Here is an 18,046-nt window from a genome sequence, read left to right on the forward strand (position 1 = left end):
CTATGACAAGGTGACCCAATTAGTGGATGAGGGAAAGGCTGTGGATATTGTGTCCTTAGACTTCAGTAAGGCCTTTGACACCGTATCCCACAGCATCTCCTGGAGAAGCTGCAGCTCATGGCCTGGATGGTGTATCTGCGATGGGTAAAGAACTGGCTGAAGAGCCAGGCCCAAGGAGTTGTGGTGAACGGAGCCAAATCCAATTGGTGAGAGGTCATGAGTGGTGTCTCCAGTGCTCAGTATTGAACTCAGTTCTATTTAATCTCTATCAATGATCTGGATGAGGGGATTGAGTGCACCCTCAGTAAGTTTGCAGATGACACCAGGTTAGGTGGGAGTGTTGATCAACTGAAGGGTGGGAAGGCCACACAGAGGGATCTGGACCAGCTGCATTGTTGGGCTGAGGTCAGTTGTCTGAATTTTAACAAGACCAAGTTCCGGATGCAGCACATGGGTCACAACAACCCCAGGCAGCGCTACAGGCTCAGGGACAAGTGGCTGGAAAATTGCCTGGTGGAAAGGGATCTGGAAATGCTGAATGACAGTGGCTGAACATGAGCCAGCGTGTGCCCAGGTGGCCAAAAAGGCCACCAACAGTATCTTGGCTTGTATCAAGAATGGTATGGCCAGCAGGACTACAGAAGTGATTGTGCTGCTGTACTCTGCACTGGTGAGGCCCCACCCTCACTCCTGTGTTCACTTTTGGGTCCCTCTTCATTAGAAGGACATTGAGGCACTAGAGGGAGTGCAGAGGAGGCAACGAAACTGCTGAGGGGCTGGAGCACAAGTGTGGTGAGGAGCAGTTGAGGGAGCTGGGGCTGTTCAGCCTGGAGAACAGGAGGCTGAGGGGAGACCTGATCTCTGTCTACAACTACCTGAAAGGAGATTGGAACATGGAGGGTGTTGATTTCTTCTCCCAAGTAGCAAGTGATAGGGCAAGAGGAAATGGCCCCAAACTACACCAGAGGAGGTTTAGATTGAATATTAGGAAAAAAAGTCTTCCTGGAAAGCGTTGTCATGTGGTGGAACAGGCTGCCCAGGGCAGTGGTGGAGTCACCATCTCTGTAGGTGTTTTAAAGGCATTTAGATGAGGTTCTTAGGGACACGGATTAGTGCTAGATTTAGGTTGTGGTTGGACTCAATGGTCCTGAGTGTCTCTTCCAACTGAAATAATTCTATGATTCTCTATTATCAACTGGAATATTCTTCTATCACATCTTCTAAGTGCTCTTCACATATCTGCCTCTTCACCTACAGTCCTGAAACTTATCTAATTAGATGCACAAGTGTTGAATACTAATTGTAAATGATGAAAGCACCATCACTCTATCAGTCTTGTCTGACACCTGCCCGTCCCATGCAAACACCTCAGGTACATGGGGGCCTCTTGAAGTTTGCACTGGGTGCTTATAGTGAGACCATGGAGCTCAGCCCAAAAACCTGAGAACTCCCCTCAAAACTTAAAAACCAAACCAACAAAAACAACAACCAAAAGAACAAAAAACCCCATACTCATTTTTTCATCCGATGAAATAATTCAATATTTCCAATAAAATGTCTGTGGAATTTCTATCCTGCCAAAATATGAATTTTCAGAATGTGTATGGACTGTGGGAGATGAAACGTTGGCCTTTCCCTGTGCTTGCAGTGCCAGAACTCTGTCTATCACTACGTGTGTTTAATCCCCTGGACATCCAGGAGTTTCCACCCGTCCTTCCCCAGCTCACCATGTCTGAACTCATCTCTTCAGAAGCCTATCTGGACATTTGCACTTTCCATCGCTCCCCAGAGGTTCTTCACCTCTCACTCTTGGCTCATTCAGAGCCTCTCAGCTCTCACTCTGCTTTGAGCTTCAGGCAGGTAAAGTCTTTCAGCAGTTGCTCTCGTACTCCCTACAGGCAACTCTTGAGTTATGGCAATGGACCTCGCTGGAAACTACTTAATTTAACCACAGAACTGAGAAGCATCATTAAGTTCTACTGTGTTTTTTGTTCTGTTTCCTCTAATTAAAAATTCCCCGGTGCCTGTTTACATCCAGTTCTCTAAGGAAACATGAAGCAATTCCTGCGAAGAAGCTGTAACAATCAGGTGCAAACTTCAGTGCAGAATCTGATGTAAAGAAATGTGCTGGAAATCCCAGGGGCCAATGAGCAGAACAGGGAGTTTGGGGAGCTGGTTATAGATTTCCTGCTGACAGTCTGAGCAGAGAAACATTCTTCACAGAACTGCTCTGTTTATTTGACATCTTTTAGGTCTCCTCCTCTGCCTGTATTTTTATTTTCTTGTTCCTCCACCTCTTCCTTCTTCCAAAACCTTTCCAAGGGAAAGATTCCTGGAATCACAGAGTAACTCAGGTGTGAACATCATCTTGTCTCACTGTCCTGCTCAGGGCAGGGTGACCCAGGTGAGGTTGTCCAAGGCCTCTGCCCAGCTTTGCACCATCCACTAAGGAGCAGGGCCTCTTTCCCTGCAGGCTGCAGACACCCATCTCGCTTCCCCACCTGCTCTCACCCCAGCATTTCTGCACCTTCACTGCTGTGTCTGCACCCTCACTGGCTGCTCTTTGGAACACAAACCATGGGCTGATCCACCTCCCTCTGGGTCACCTCTTGCCCCACAGCACTGCCCCTCCAGTGACATTTCTTCCTCCTCTTATCCAGTCTCCATCTTGCAAGTCACTTTGTGACTTTTTATCCTCTTTCTTGCTTTTTTTCTGCTACTCAGCCATCTCAGAAATTGGTCTTCAAGCAAAGAACCCAACCCGTAAAGCTTCTTGTGGTCTTTCACCTCACCAGAGAGAAGTCACCTCACCATGATCTTCTAAATCCCATGAGTGCTGCTGGCCTTTCAGCTTCTCTGGGAACAGCCATGTCCCTGCTGCTGGGCTGTCACCTCCAGTGACACAACTGACCCCACTGTCCCCTTCACAGCCACATGATTCTGACTGGATTATGAGTGTCTGAGACACAACTGACCTCACAATCCCACACCCACCCATCCGCCTCCTTAGCACCCAGGATCTGACCAAGACTGAAGCATGTTCTATATATTCCTACACTTGCCCCTCTTTCCCACAGGCTGCAGACACCCATCTCGCTTCCTCACCTTGTTCAAATATGTCAAATATGTTTTCTACTAGCAACGTGGGTGAAAAGCACTCCTCACTGGAATTCTAAATCTCCTCTGTTGCATTGTTTTTTACTATTCCTCTAACTATTCCTTCTCCAGAAACCTCTCCAAGGGGAAAATTCTGTCAAATCACAGAAAAAACTCAGGTTTGCAGAGAGGCCTTGTCTCACTCATCTTGTCTCACTCTCCTGCTCAGGGCAGAGTGAACCAGGTGAGATTGTTCAAGGCCTCCAGCCAGCTTTGCAACATCCTCAAGGCTCTTAAAGTGCTCTCTGTTATATTTTAAAAAGGGAGAATAAAGATATTCAACAATATTGGGCCCTGAGGGATGACACCAGTAACTGGCTGCATGGAGGACTTTGTACCACTGATGACATTTGTGCTGGATGGTTCAGCCAACTTCCCACCCAGCATCCACTTCTTGAGCCCCATCAGCACCACTCTGGCCAGAAGGAGACCATGGCTGAGCCTTGCAAACGCCCTGTACACAACATGCCTTTCTTTCCCCTGTCCATTTGGGTTCAGCAATCCCTTCCTTGTCCTTCACACTCCTGGAAATGGCTGCAGGAGGACGTGTCCCATCCCCTTCCCAGGGAGGGAGGAAGGGTGGCCAGCCTGTAGTTATCCCAGTTCCTATTCCTGCTCTTCCTGAAGATGGGTTTGAGGTCTGCGGTTTCTAAGGACACTGGCACCATTCTGGTTTCTATGGCACTTTTGAGAGCACAATCCGGAATCACGGGCAAGGGTGATGTAGCAGACAGGAGCACTTGCAAAGAGCCTGGTCAAGGCAGCTGAGATGAATCTCACTGGGCCTGTGGCGTTTGTTCCTGGAGTTACACACAGAAATGTCAAGTTCTGTCAGATGTCCACATCTGAGCTGGCGTCATGGACTCCTTGTTCACCCAGGGATGCTCAGAGACAGAGTCTATCCCTTTTACACACAGAGGCAGGAGTCACAGTGTCCCTCTGGCCTCCTGTTGCCACTCCCAGGGATGGGAGACACCTCAGCCCTGTGGTGTGTCACCTGCTCTGCACTCATCTGAGATGTCCCACATCATGAGGAATGGACATGGGGACCTCAGTTCAAGACAGCACATCCCAGTGCTGCATTCAGGTGATTTCCCATGGGTTGTTTCTCCCAACATGAAGTGACCTAAAGACCTTCTGTGTGCCACAGGTCTTCATGGAACCCCCAGGAACAGTTGATGGTGTTTGTGCAGAACAGGAGATGGGTCATTTGACCAGCTCCCTGAACACAAGTATCACTGTGCACAGCACCTGAGATTGCAAGGAACACCCACCTCTTGGTGCAGAGGAGTGTGACTCCTCTTGAGCTGTCCTGGCCTGTCTCCTCACTCACATGGTGATTTAGGTACCCACTTTTCTGACATACTCAGTCTTTATCAGGAGATGCTCCAGAACAATATGAACAGAAGACTGCTGAGACCGCCTGTTCTGGAAAGGGAGGGAAGGTTGAGCAGGGAATGAAACAGAAGAAATACTGCTTTGTTGCTGTTTATGATGGAAATGCTCTCTGTTTGGCTATACCTGAAATCTCCCTAATCATCCACACCAGACTTGAAGCATTTAGGAAAACGATGCACAGTGGATTAGCATGTAAGAGCATTTTGTATGTTCATGAGCCCTCTGCTGCCGTGATCCTGAACTGCAGACGCTGAAAGAATGAACAAACCTCTCATGAAGTGAAAGGCAGAAGCAAACCCCAAGTTTCTGAGGGTGTTTGGACCCCATGAAGGGCCATCACTGACACAGCTGTGAAGGAAACAACCAGTCGAGGTCCCTGTCCCTGGAGGCTGGTGAAGGAAAGACTTGGAGACCCTGGTTCCAGGTGTGGAAGGTGATGTGGAGGTGGCTCTGATGCCATGTCAGCCCTTCATGTCTGTTTATCATCAGGATGGCTGAGCCCTCACCCAGGACCCGACCAAGGAGACCATTTCTTTCTTATATTTCTCAGGCTCTGCCTGTGGTCACTGGGAGGGTATTTGTTTTGGAGGTGCGTTTGGTGCCAAGTGCTGTTGCTTTAACCACAAGGCTCTGGTTTTCTGAGGATTTGGCAATGCCTGTGAGGTCCTCAAAACCCATTCAGCTTCTTTCATACACCTGGCAATGGTCACCAATCACCTGAGCTGTCCCAGTCCCAAACTTGCTTGAATCCTTAATTTGGATCCGTGCCCCAGCACTGAATTGCACATATTCCTTCTTCTGCTGCCCTAAAATAAAAAAGAAAAATCAGTCTATTGCACATTAGCATGACCAGACCATGGTCTTTAGGTCTTCTTCTTTAACACACTAACTGCTACGCATGGACCACTCTCTTCCTGCACTCCCATGTGTCTCACAAACCTCTCAATCTTGTCCTTCCGTAATGGGCCAACATTCCAGGAGGCTGTGCTTCCTCCAGGTTGATGGATGATTCCTGAGGACCATCCAAGTGTGGGCAGTGTAAGAGAGGAGCAGAGCAGGGTCAGCTCATGGGCCATGACTGAGCACAGCCACCCCAGCAGCAGCCGTTCCCCATCTCCCAGGCACAGCCATGCCCACAGCATGCAAATGGCACTGCCATACATGATGAGCCCAAGAGAGGCCTTTCTTCCTTCCATATTCCCAGCAAAATCTCCTTCCTGTTCCTCCTCCACCTGCAGACATCAACTGCTTTCCATTTCTGGGCTCAGACATGGCTGGAAGGGTTCACTGAAGCCATCAGCCATCTCATTGCTTCTCCCTGACATGTCCTGACCCTCTCCCACACCTACAATGGCCAATCTCGTCTGCTCAGGCCTCCCGCTCTTCAGAAGAGGCCTCGAGCTTCTTGGTTCTTCCTGGTGCTTATTATAAACTCCCTCACTCTCTCCACAGTTCATGGTGAGCTTTCTTGTCCATAACAGCCCCTTTATGACCATGTATTACTAAATAGTTGTCTTTTTATGATCATTTGTGCACAAAGGGAAGTCACAGGACAGCACCCAATATGTCAAAACTGATGCCGAGTGAAATGCCGTAAAGCCCTGATGAGTTCCCCTGTGTCTGTGTCTCTCCTGGAAGGAGTCTGTCCCGAGAAGGGGATCCAGCTCCTGCCACTCTCTGCAGAGGCACATGAGCAGTGTCCATCACCTGGGGACACAAAGGGTGACGTTTGCCAGGCACCCTTCATCTGAACCACTTAGATGTGTGCTTGTGGATGGGGTATGAAGCCTTATAGTCAAATACCTATTTAATTGTCATTGCCAGAGGGGCTACCACAGATGCAGTGTACTATTTTACAGATATTTAAATATAAGCATGTTAAGCTTTTATTTTTCTTTAAAAACTGACATTACTAGACAAATTACACAAACACTGAAGGATTATTCATGCCTTTTAACATGATTATCCACAGAAGGGTCACCAGCTTTGCATCTCAGAAAATGGGATCCAGAGTCCAAGGGCAGGATGGTTTGGGCTCTGTGCTGGGATCTGGAAACTGAAACGTGCTCCCATCTCCCAGCCCCCTGCCCTCGTCAGTGAGGGTGTGAGACATTCTGCCAGTGAGGGCTGAACTCACAGCCATGACCAGTATCTTATGTCCAGCTGCAGCCAATGGTGTCCTGCCAGCTCAGGATTGGAGCTTCCATTGCTGGAGGTGTTTAAAAGATGTGCAGATTTGGCACTTTGGGACATGGTTTAGTGGTGGTCTTGGCAATGTTTGACTTACGGTTGGACTCCGTGTTCTTAAGGGTCTTTTCCAGCCTAAATGATTCTATGATGTTATGATTCTATAATTTGGGTTGAAACCATTTCAATCCTATCACCTCCAGCTTTCCCTGGAGGCGTCTGTTGTGTGGCACAGCTGTCCTGGCTCTCCAGGCAGGTTGGGCACTGGGTTGGTGCCTGCATTGGCAGTTTTCCCCTTCCTGGGGTAAAAGGCTGTTGGCAGAGACAGTTGTAGAGATTTGGGTCACAGGGGTTTGCAGCAATCCTGTCAAACTCTGAGCAGGATGAGCTTTGGAGCCCAGGAAAAATGGAGATGCGCTGAAGGATGTTTGTGAACAGTGGTGCTGTCACTGATAACAGTAACAGAACACTCCGTACTCTTGGTTATGTTGATGAATTAAAGCTCTTTAATTTCCCTCCCAGCAGTCATTCTCACTTCTCAAAATACATATTGTGTTTCAGTAGCTGACCTCTTGTACGAACTTCTTAGAACAGTGCTTTCTCCCACTTCCACCTTTTTATTATTGAAAGAATACACCTGTTGGTCAGAATTTCTCCCAAATCATCCCTCTTCCATCCATTTTCTCCTTTCTTTTTCTGGTGTGAGGGGCAGGTGGCATAGGGGAGTTGTTTCCTTTTTAGCCATAGAAAGCCAAGGAACAGATCCCAGCTTAGTGAAAAGGCACAAAGGAAGCCAGAATCTTTATGTGGTGTGCACTGACACAACATCATTCCCTATATTTCTAATCTCTGAAGTCCTAACTGTGCAGCAGAGATGGGAGTTTTAAGCCCCCTCCATCTGCCCTGTTTGGCACCATGTAAAATGGAACTAGCCCAGTCAAAAGGCTGGTTTTGATTCTCTTCACAGCCTGAAGCACCACATGGGTCAGGAGATGAACCAGGATGCTCAGTGAGGACTAAAACTTCTCGGTTCTTAAACTTCAGATGTTCCCTGGAATCTCAGCAGACAAGTTGTGCCAATTACTTGGTGCAAGGAGCTGGTCAAGAGCCTCGTCTCCATTTCTATAATGATGGATTTGTGTCTGGCTGATGTGCAGACTCTGTACATGGATGCTGACACCTGTTGAGCAACCTGCTCTGAAAGGGTTAATAACATGGGCTGTTCTTTCTGGAAGGGTATTAGGACAACAAAAAAGAAGATCTTGGCTCAGGGCAAAAGAGAAAGGATGGAAAAGTTGTGGTAAGAGCTGTTTGGGGGCACTGGTAAAGCAGCCCTTCACCTCATGTGAATTATTCCTGTGGTCAGGGAGAACCTGAGAGCTCTCCCTAATTTGAAAATCACAGAGTCACAGAATCGATTGGGTTGGAAAAGCCCTCAGAGATCATCCAGTCCAACCCTTGGTCCAACTCCAGTCCATTTACTAGATCATGGCACTAAGTGCCATGTCCAGTCTCAGTTTAAAAGCCTCCAGGAATGGTGAGTCCAGCACCTCCCTGGGCAGCCATTCCAATGCCTGACCACTCTCTCTGGAAAGATGCCTAAATTTCCCCTGGCAGAGTTGAAGCCCATGGCCCCTTGTCCTATTGCTGACTGCCTGGGAGAAGAGCCCAATCCCCACCTGGCTAGAACTGTCATTCAGGTAGTTCTAGAGAGTGCTGAGCTCAGCTCTAAGCCTCCTCTTCTCCAGACTAAACAAGCCCAGCTCCCTCAGCCTCTCCCCATAGCGCTTGTGTTCAAGTCCCCTCACCAGTCTTGTTGTTCTTCTCTGGACCCGCTCCAGCACTTCAATCTCTTTCCTGACCTGAGGGCCCCGAACTGAAGACAATACTCCAGATGTGGCCTCCCCAATGCAGAGCACAGGGGAAGGATCACTGCCCTTGTCCTGCTGACCACGCTGTTTTTGATACAGAGTCTCCTGAATCTCCATGAGCTTTCCAAGATGGTGGAGAGTGGCCTCACTGTGACATTGTCCTGCTGTCCCAGCTCCTGGGATGCTGCCCCTCCTGTCCCATAGACTGGAAAGGATTGTGTTAGTTCCAGTGACCCCTTACTTGATCCCCATCCACTGCTGGTTGTTCTCCAGATTGCCGTCACATGTCACAGAGACCTAGGAAACATTTCTGGTGAAGACATAAGACAAGAGGACATGGAAATTCTCACCCCTTTCTCTTATTAAATTCATCAGTGGCCACACGGTATCTTTGTTTCTCCTTCAACTGTTCCTGCAGCTCATTATGAGGCCTTTGAATTGCTTTCCAGGTCTGGACTGCGTTCTGATCTGGACTGTTGCTGTGCTTGGAGGCTGCTTGTTCATCACCAGAATGGCTGAGCCCTGACCCCTGCGACCTGGTAGATTTGTCTCCAATGTTTTTCAAGGCTTTTCCTGTGGTCAGTGTGAGTGTTTTGTGTTTTGGGGTGGTGTTTATGTCAAGTGCTGTTGCTGTTGCTTTAACTGCAAGGCTCTGGTTTTCTGTGGAGTTGGAAACACCTGTGAGTTCCTCACAACTCATCCAGCTTCTTTCATACACCTGGCAATGGTCACCAGTCACCTCAGTGTCCCCGTCCCACACTTGCTTGAATCCCCTATTTAGATCCATACCCATCACTCCAGGATGTTCATGGATCCACCACGTTCATGGATGATTCCTGAGGACCATCCAAGTGTGGGCAGTGTAAGAGAGGAGCAGAGCAGGGTCAGCTCATGGGCCATGACTGAGCACAGCCACCCCAGCAGCAGCCGTTCCCCATCTCCCAGGCACAGCCATGCCCACAGCATGCAAATGGCACTGCCATACATGATGAGCCCAAGAGAGGCCTTTCTACCTTCCGTATTCCCAGGAAAATCTTCCTCCTGTTCCTCCTCCACCTGCAGACATCAACTGCTTTCCATTTCTGGGCTCAGACATGGCTGGAAGGGTTCACTGAAGCCATCACATCTCATTGCTTCTCCCTGACATGCCCTGACCCTCTCCCACACCTACAATGGCCAATCACGGCTGCTCAGGCCTCCCGCTCTTCAGAAGAGGCCTCGAGCTTCTTGGTTCTTCCTGGTGCTTATTATGAACTTCCTCGCTCTCTCCAGAGTTCATGGTTACATTTCTTGTCCATAACAGCCCCTTTATGACCATGTCTCACTAAACAGTTGTGTTTGTATGATCATTTGTGCAGAAAGGGCAGTTACAGGACAGCACCCAATACGTCAAAACTGATGCCGAGTGAAATGCCGTAAAGCCCTGATGAGTTCCCCTGTGTCTGTGTCTCTCCTGGAAGGAGTCTGTCCCGAGAAGGGGATCCAGCTCCTGCCACTCTCTGCAGAGGCACATGAGCAGTGTCCATCACCTGGGGACACAAAGGGTGACGTTTGCCAGACCACCCGTCACCTCAACCACTTAGATGTGTGCTTGTGGATGGGGTATGGAGCCTTATAGTGCAAATACCTATTTAATTGTCACTGCCAGAGGGTCTACCACTGATGCAGTGTACTATTTTACAGGTATTTAAATATAAACATGTTAAATATTTTTTTTCTTTAAAAACTGTCATTCCTAGACAAATTACACAAACACTTGAAGGATTATTCATGCCTTTTAACATGATTATCCACAGAAAGGTCACCAGCTTTACATCTCAGTAAATGGGATCCAGAGTCCAAGGGCAGGATGGTTTGGGCTCTGTGCTGGGATCTGGAAACTGAAACGTGCTCCCATCTCCCAGCCCCCTGCCCTCCTCAGTGAGGGTGTGAGACATTCTGCAGCGAGGGCTGAACTCACAGCCATGACCAGTATCTTATGTCCAACTGCAGCCAGTGGTGTCCTGTCAGCTCAGGATTGGAGCTTCTGTTGCTGGAGGTGTTTAAAAGACATGGAGATGTGGCACTTTGGGACATGGTTTAGTGGTGGTCTTGGGAGTGTTAGATTTACGGTTTGACTCCATGTTCTTAAGGGTCTTTTCCAGCCTAAATGGTTCTATGATGCTATGATTCTATGATTTTGGTTGAAACCATTTCAATCCCATCACCTCCAGCTTCCCTCAGAGGCGGCTGTTGTGTGGCACAACTGTCCTGGCTCTCCAGGCAGGTTGGGCACTGGATTGGTGTCTGCATTGGCAGTTTTCCCCTTCCTGGGGTAAAAGGCTTTTGAGGAGAGACAGTTGTAGAGATTTGGGTCACAGGGGTTTGCAGCAATCCTGTCAAACTCTGAGCAGGATGAGCTCTGGAGCCCAGGAAAAATGGAGATGGGCTGAAGGATGTTTGTGAACAGTGGTGCTGTCACTAGTAACAGTAACAGGGAACTCCTTCTTCTCACTCATGATCATGATGATTTAAATCTCTTTAATTTCAGTCCTAACAGTCATTCTTGCTTTTCCAAGCATCTACTACACCTCAGCAGTTGTGTCTTGAAAGAATTTCTTCGAACAATGCTTTTTCTCTCACTTCTTTTTTGTTTTAATCATTTAAAGAGTATACCTCTTGGACAGAATTACCCCAAAATTGTGCTGCTTTCATTATTTTTCTACCTTTTAATTATTTCTTATGTGGTGTGATGTGGAGGTTGAATAGGAGAACAGTTTCTTTTTGAGATGAAGGTGGCCAAGGAGCAGATCCCAGGTCAGTGCAAAGGCACAAAGGAAGCCAGAATCTTTATGTGTGTGCCCTGACACACACTGTCACCTGCATTTCCAGTCTCTGCAGTTCCAACCATGCAGCAGAGTCTGGAGTTCTGAGCTCCCTCATCTGCCCTGTGTGACACGTGTAAAATGGAACTACCCCAGTCCAATGGCTGGTTTTGATTCTCTTCACAGCCTGAAGCACCACATGGGTCTGGAGACAAGCCAGGATACCCAACCAGGACTCACATGCTCTGCTCTTACAGTTCAGGTGTTCCCGGGAATCTCAGCAGACACGTCACGCTGATATCTGGGTGCAAGGAGCTGGTCAAGTGCCTCATTTTCATTTCTATAATGATGGATTTGTGTCTGGATGTTGTGCAGACTCTGTGCATGGATGCTGACACCTCTTGAACAGCCTGCTCTGAAAGGGTTAACAACATGGGCTGTTCTTTCTGGACAGGCATTAGGACAGCAAAAAATAAGATCTTGGCTCAGGGCAAAAGAAAAAGGATGGAAAAGATGTTTGGGGGGCACTTGTAAAGCAGCCCTGCACCTCATGTGAATTACTTCGGTGGTCTGGGAGAACCTGAAAGTTCTCTTTAATTTGAAAACATGAAGGGGAAGGAAGGACAGTGTCATTCAGGCTCAAAGGAACCTCAGGAGGTGTCTTGACCAACCTCCTGCTCACAGCAGGGTCAGACCAGATTACTCAGGGCTTGATCCAAACACATCTTGGTCAATTTCTGGGACAGAGTGAGTGCACACAACTGGGAAACAGCTTCCAGTGCTGGACTGTCCTCATGACTGGAAAGTTTCTCCCTTTCTACAGCACCTTTCCAAGCCCAACCATACAGATTGGTTTTACCCATCTGCTTGCACACTGACATAGACCATAATATCCAAACTTGGACACAAGAATATTGTGGGGGATGATACTGGATTCCTTGCTGACTTCCAGGTAACAGACCACCACTGCTCTACCCACATCCACAACCCTGTCCTCTCCTCACAGAAAGCAAAGAGGATGGACAGGCACAACCTGCCCTGGGCAAACCCCATCACCTTCTCTTCCAGACACCCAGAAATGGGGTCCCAGTGGACATGCTCTGGGGCACAGCCCTTAGTTCCCCTGCTCACCCATTGGCCATTTTGAAAAGTGCACACACTGTGTGAGAGCTGCCAGTGGTCAGGGAGTCCCCCCAGTCTCCATGAGCTTTCCAAGATGGTGGAGAGTGGCCTCACTGTGACATGGTCCTGCTGTCCCAGCTCCTGGGATGCTGCCCATGCTGTCCCATAGACTGGAAAGGATTGTGTTAGTTCCAGTGACCCCTGACTTGATGCCCATGGATGTTCTGACTCCAGTCAAAGAGGCCTGGGAGATCTTGCTGGTGAAGAGGGAGGACAAGAGGACACAGGGATTCTCACCTCTTATTATATTCATCAGTGTCCACAAAGTGTCTTTGTTTCGCCTTTAAGTGTTCCTGCAGTAGTAACAGCTCATTATGGGTCCCTTGTATTGCCTTACAGGTCCAGACTGGGTTCTGATGTGGACTGTTGCTGTGCTTGGAGGCTGCTGTCCTTGCAGACCAGATGAACTCTACTCCTGCCACCCTGCCTGGCAGTTCATTCCATCCGTGTCACAGCTCTGTCTGCAGCACTGACAGCTCCAGCTCCCCCAGTCAGGTCCCTGGCTGAGGACATTGCCTCACATCTGGGCTGAGCCACCCCAGCTGTGGCACCAGCCCAGCTCTGACCGGCACAAGAAACCTGGTACCAAGTGTCCAAGAGCCCATGTGTGCAAAGGCTTTGAATCAGAGCACAGACATGACATGGCCAAATATTGATGAATGTCTCTCTAGACCTAGGAGTATAAAACCAGAACAAAATGCCTAAATGCCTCCAACTGAAGATATTCCTTCCCCAGTTTGCAGAAATTAGATAATTTGCTGTAACATTCCTGGTGTCCTGTCTAATGATGGGACAAGAGAAGATGATTCTCATACTGATTCATTTTTTTTAAAAAAAAAATACAATGCTGGAAAGAAGTGTCTCTGAAGAGGAGAGAGAATCAACATCACTGATTACTTCAACTTCGAAGCTGTGCCATTGGAGCCCCAGGGACACCTGGAGGGAGCCCAGAGGGGACAGAGAAAGGGACATCATGGGCTGCTCCTGTGCTGCTGAGCTGGGCTGGGCTCCTGGGACACAGGGAGCTCATGGCAGCGGCAGTGCTGCAGAGAGACAGCTGTGCCCAGGAGCAGCTTCTCTGCGCACGCAGCAGGGCTGGGGGCTCTGCCCGCAGCACCGAGGACACAGGAGCCAGGCACAGAGAGGTTAAAGGCAATGTGGGGTGGTTGGTTGCTGAGGATTCAATGAGACAAATCACAGTTCTAACACGGTAAGTCTCTGGCTGTAGGGCAATGCAGCTGCATTTCCTGGACGGAGACCCTAAGCTGGTACATTCCATGATTTACAGGATCTGTCAGGTTTCTCTCACAGTATCTCTGTTGTAGAGAAGAGGAACACACTCCAGAGCAGGGCTTCCCTGCTGCACTGTCAGAGGGACAGGGAATGATGACAACTTCTGCTGAGGGTGATTGCAGGGGGAGCACCCAGGGGTGCCCAGGGCTGTCCTGCAGAGCAGGGTCCCTGTCTGGGGGAGATCCCCACGGTGCTGTGGGGACAAGCTGTGGGGGGAAGGAGCATCCCCCATAAGGGCAGCAAAGGTGCTTCTGCTGTGGAGAGGCTGCTGTGTGGGTCAGGGCTGCTCACAGCTCCAGATCACCCCCAGAATTTTTCTAAGTGGATGCCTCAAGCAGAAGATCAATGCAAGGATTACCAGACAGATCAGGAGCTTTCCTGAGCCTGTCTTTTCAGTTTCCTCTCCCAAGGGGTGGGGGGTGCAGGAAAGGATAAAATGAAAATGAGCTCTCATGCTGAAACAAGTCACTGAGACTCCTGAAATGTAACTGTGAGTGATCAGTACATTTGCCAGAAGGCTCATGACATCCCTTCCCCACCCCTCTGCCTGTGCACAGCACCTGCATCACCCTGGCTGGACCCGTCAGCCTTAGTCTGACCTGTCCTGTTTTCCAGCCTGCAGACAGGAAGATGCCCCCAGGCAGTGCCCTGTGAACAGGCAGGATCTGTAGGGCCAGGGGGAGGGCAAAGAGGGTGGGATGGTCTGTGAGCACTGACAGCGAAGAGACATGGACAGGGAAACACCTCCCAAGGAGAGAATCTCCAGGCAGCAGGGAAATGATCAGAAATGAGAGGAAAGTGAACCTGGAATTGTTATGGGAGGGAGAACAGAGAAAAGTCCCTGTGACCCCCTGCAGTGCAGATCCCTCCTGTGAGCAGCCCCCTGGCCCCTGTCCCACCCAGCAAAGCCTCTGCCCTCAGGGCCGGGGGCTCCAAGGCATGAAGCAGCTCCTGTGCAGCCAGAGCTCCAGTTCCTCTGCAGAGCACAGGGGCTGAGAGCAGCTGCCCAGCAGTGTTGGTGTCTGGGAGGTGGCTGCACAGCTGGGGAAGGGTGACGCTGTCTGAGTGCCCGGCTGCCTCTGCCCTGGCCTCTCTCACACCCACCCTCACCGCACTGTCCTTCTTGCTCCCCTGCTCTGGGTCACTGCTGTTGGGATCTTGTTCTTGCTGTAAGGCTCTCTGGGGATGGCAGTTTCAGCTGCAGAGTCACAGCCTGAATTGTGGGTCCTTTCCTGCAGGTGTGTCCATGGGCACACGTGTCCCAGCTTTGCTCTGACCTGTGGGCTGTGGGCAATGCAGTCTGTGGGGCTGGGGAATGAGCTGTGTGTCCTGGGCTAAACGTTGGCTGCTGAGAGCTTAGGAAAGGGTGAGACCTGTCATGGTCTGAGGTGGATCCCTCTGCTCTCAGCAGTGCCTGGTGGCTTTTCAGGGTAACATGGGAGTGTGATCAGCCCCCATCTCAGAAAGATGCCAGCCCAGGGCAGCTGGAGCAGGACAGAGGGACAGAGCAGCTGCCCTCACTCTGCACTGACCCACAGGCACCCTCTGGTCTCGCAGGACTCGCTCTGTTCTCCCTGAGTGCAGCAGAAATGCTGCAGGTTTCTGACACCCAACAACACTCCCCAGGGTGGGAGGGGAGAAGGAGCTGTAGAAACACCAAACCTCTCCAACTCAGTTTCTCAGGCCTGGGGGTACAGATGCTGACAGTCCCTTCTGCACCAGGGGCGGTTCCAGCTGACAAAGCTGAACCCCAGGACTGGCCCCTGCCCACCCGATCACACAGGGTCAGGCTGACTCCTCAGGAGCCCTTGGGCAGAGACCTTGCTCTTCATTGCACACTCATCAAGCACCGACGAGGGCTCCAGCCAGGACGTACTCCTGGAAAAAGAAAAGTGTCTCTTTTTGTGACGGGGTCAGAGGGTCTGTGGGAAATGGCTTTGGTATTTCCCAGAGAAGTCTCAGTCTAAGCCTTTTCCTCCTTGCACAGGTCCTCATGCCCACAGGCAGCCAATGTCCAACAGCAGCTCCATCACCCAGTTCCTCCTCCTGCCGTTCACAGACACACGGGAGCTGCAGCTCTTGCACTTCTGGCTCTTCCTGGGCATCTACCTGGCTGCCCTCCTGGGCAACGGCCTCATCATCACCACCATAGCCTGGGACCAGCACCTCCACACCCCCATGTACTTCTTCCTGCTCAACCTCGCCCTCCTTGACATGGGCACCATCTCCACCATTCTCCCCAAGTCCATGGCCAATTCCCTCTGGGATTCCAGGGCCATCTCATACTTGGGATGTGCGACACAGCTCTTTTTGTTTCTCTTCTTGCTCACAGCAGAGTATTGTCTCCTCACCGTCATGTCCTACGACCGCTACGTTGCCATCTGCAAACCCCTGCACTACGGGACCCTCCTGGGCAGCAGAGCTTGTGTCCACATGGCAGCAGCTGCCTGGGCCACTGGGTTTCTCTATTCTTTGCTGCACACGGCCAATACATTTTCACTGCCCCTGTGCAAGGGCAATGCCCTGGGCCAGTTCTTCTGTGAAATCCCCCAGATCCTCAAGCTCTCCTGCTCACACTCCTATCTCAAGGAACTTGGGCTTCTTGTAGTCAGTGCCTGTTTAGCATTTGTGTGTTTTGTGTTCATTGTGGTGTCCTATGTGCAGATCTTGAGGGCCGTGCTGAGGATCCCCTCTGAGCAGGGACGGCACAAAACCTTTTCCACCTGCCTCCCTCACCTGGCCGTGGTCTCCCTGTTCCTCAGCACTGGCATGTTTGCCCACCTGAAGCCCCCCTCCATCTCTTCCCCATCCCTGGACCTGGTGGTGTCTGCTCTGTACTCGGTGGTGCCTCCAGCAGTGAACCCCCTCATCTACAGCATGAGGAACCAGGAACTCAAGGATGCCCTGTGCAAACTCATATCTTATTGTTTTGTGAAGCAATAAACCACCCATCTGCTTCTACATAGGCGTTTTAATGTAGCTAAGTACAGGTCCAGCCTGTCATCTGGATTTGTTGTTGTTATTTGTTGTTTTATTATTGTGATGATATTGTCATCCCATTTATAATTCACTGTTGGCTTTTCTTTTATAACTGTTGGCTGTGTAAAGGCGGAGCCGTGCTCTCCTTGTCTCTAAACAAAATAAAAGTCTCTTTAGTGACTTGTTTATCACTATATCCTTCCTGCAAGCACATTTTTAGAGCTCCAGGGATGGTTCCTGTGTTCATGAGAGGAGGGGAATGAAGTCCAGCCTGGCAGCCCTGCCAGGGAGCAGCAGCGCTTGTTCTTCCAGAGCTGTTCTGGTTCCACTCCCACACTCTCCTTCTCATCCCTGGTGTTGGTACAAGGCCTGAGTGCTCTGGCAGCTTGGTCATCATCCTGCTGTGTGTCAGTCCTGTGGGCGCAGGCAGGGACAGGCAATGGGCACTGCTGTGACAGAGCTGGCCTCACAACAGCCTTTCCAGACAGAAAGGTGGTCTCCTCAGGGCAGTGCATGATGGTTTATGTCTTCTTACAAAGTTTCTCTCAAGAACATTCCCACAAAAGTGGCCAGAGATGCAAACAACAGTGTACAGTTGAATATTGTGTGTGTGTAGGGCTGGCACACAGCAGTGTCCTCTCACAGCCAGGACTCCCGCCAGAGACCTGCAGGACCAGCAGAGCAGGGGTTGGGCTGTGCCCCTGTGCACTGGACACCCCATCAAATCTGCCCCAATCATCATGCTCTAATCCCTCACAACCTTCATTTCCAGGCAGGGTCAGGCAATGGGCACTGCTGTGACAGAGCTGGACTCAGAACAGCCTTTCCAGATAGAAAGGTGATGTCCTCAAGGCTGTCACTGAAGGTTTAAGTCTTCTTACAGAGAACATGCCCAAGAAAGTGACCCACAGATTAAACACCAGAGTACATCTGAACAGTGTGTGTGTGCAGGGCTGGCACACAGCAGTGTCCTCTCACAGCCAGGCTCCTGCCAGAGACCTGCAGGACCAGCAGAGCAGGGGCTGGGCTGTGCCCCTGTGCACTGGACATCCCATGGAAGGAGCCCCAGGTCAATCACCATGGTCTGGCCCCTCACCACGACCATTTCTAGCACTGGCCTCTCACCCACAGAGGCTGTTTTCTCTCCATGGATAGACACTCAATGAGTACTTCAGC

The 18,046-nt window shown here is 50.2% G+C and overlaps 1 protein-coding gene across 1 annotated transcript; it reads left to right on the forward strand.

Annotated features, from left to right (window-relative positions):
• Positions 1 to 15,901: 15,901 nt before the first annotated feature.
• Positions 15,902 to 16,834, forward strand: LOC309448662 (olfactory receptor 14J1-like; the record flags this gene model as incomplete). The annotated part of the gene is made up of 1 exon (XM_082070392.1): positions 15,902 to 16,834. The coding sequence occupies one exon, from the start codon at positions 15,902 to 15,904 to the stop codon at positions 16,832 to 16,834; it is 933 nt and encodes a 310-aa protein (XP_081926518.1).
• Positions 16,835 to 18,046: the final 1,212 nt, after the last annotated feature.

Source organism: Streptopelia decaocto, assembly GCF_964273445.1.
Source record: "Streptopelia decaocto genome assembly, chromosome: 21".
NCBI classification, from domain to species: domain Eukaryota; kingdom Metazoa; phylum Chordata; class Aves; order Columbiformes; family Columbidae; genus Streptopelia; species Streptopelia decaocto.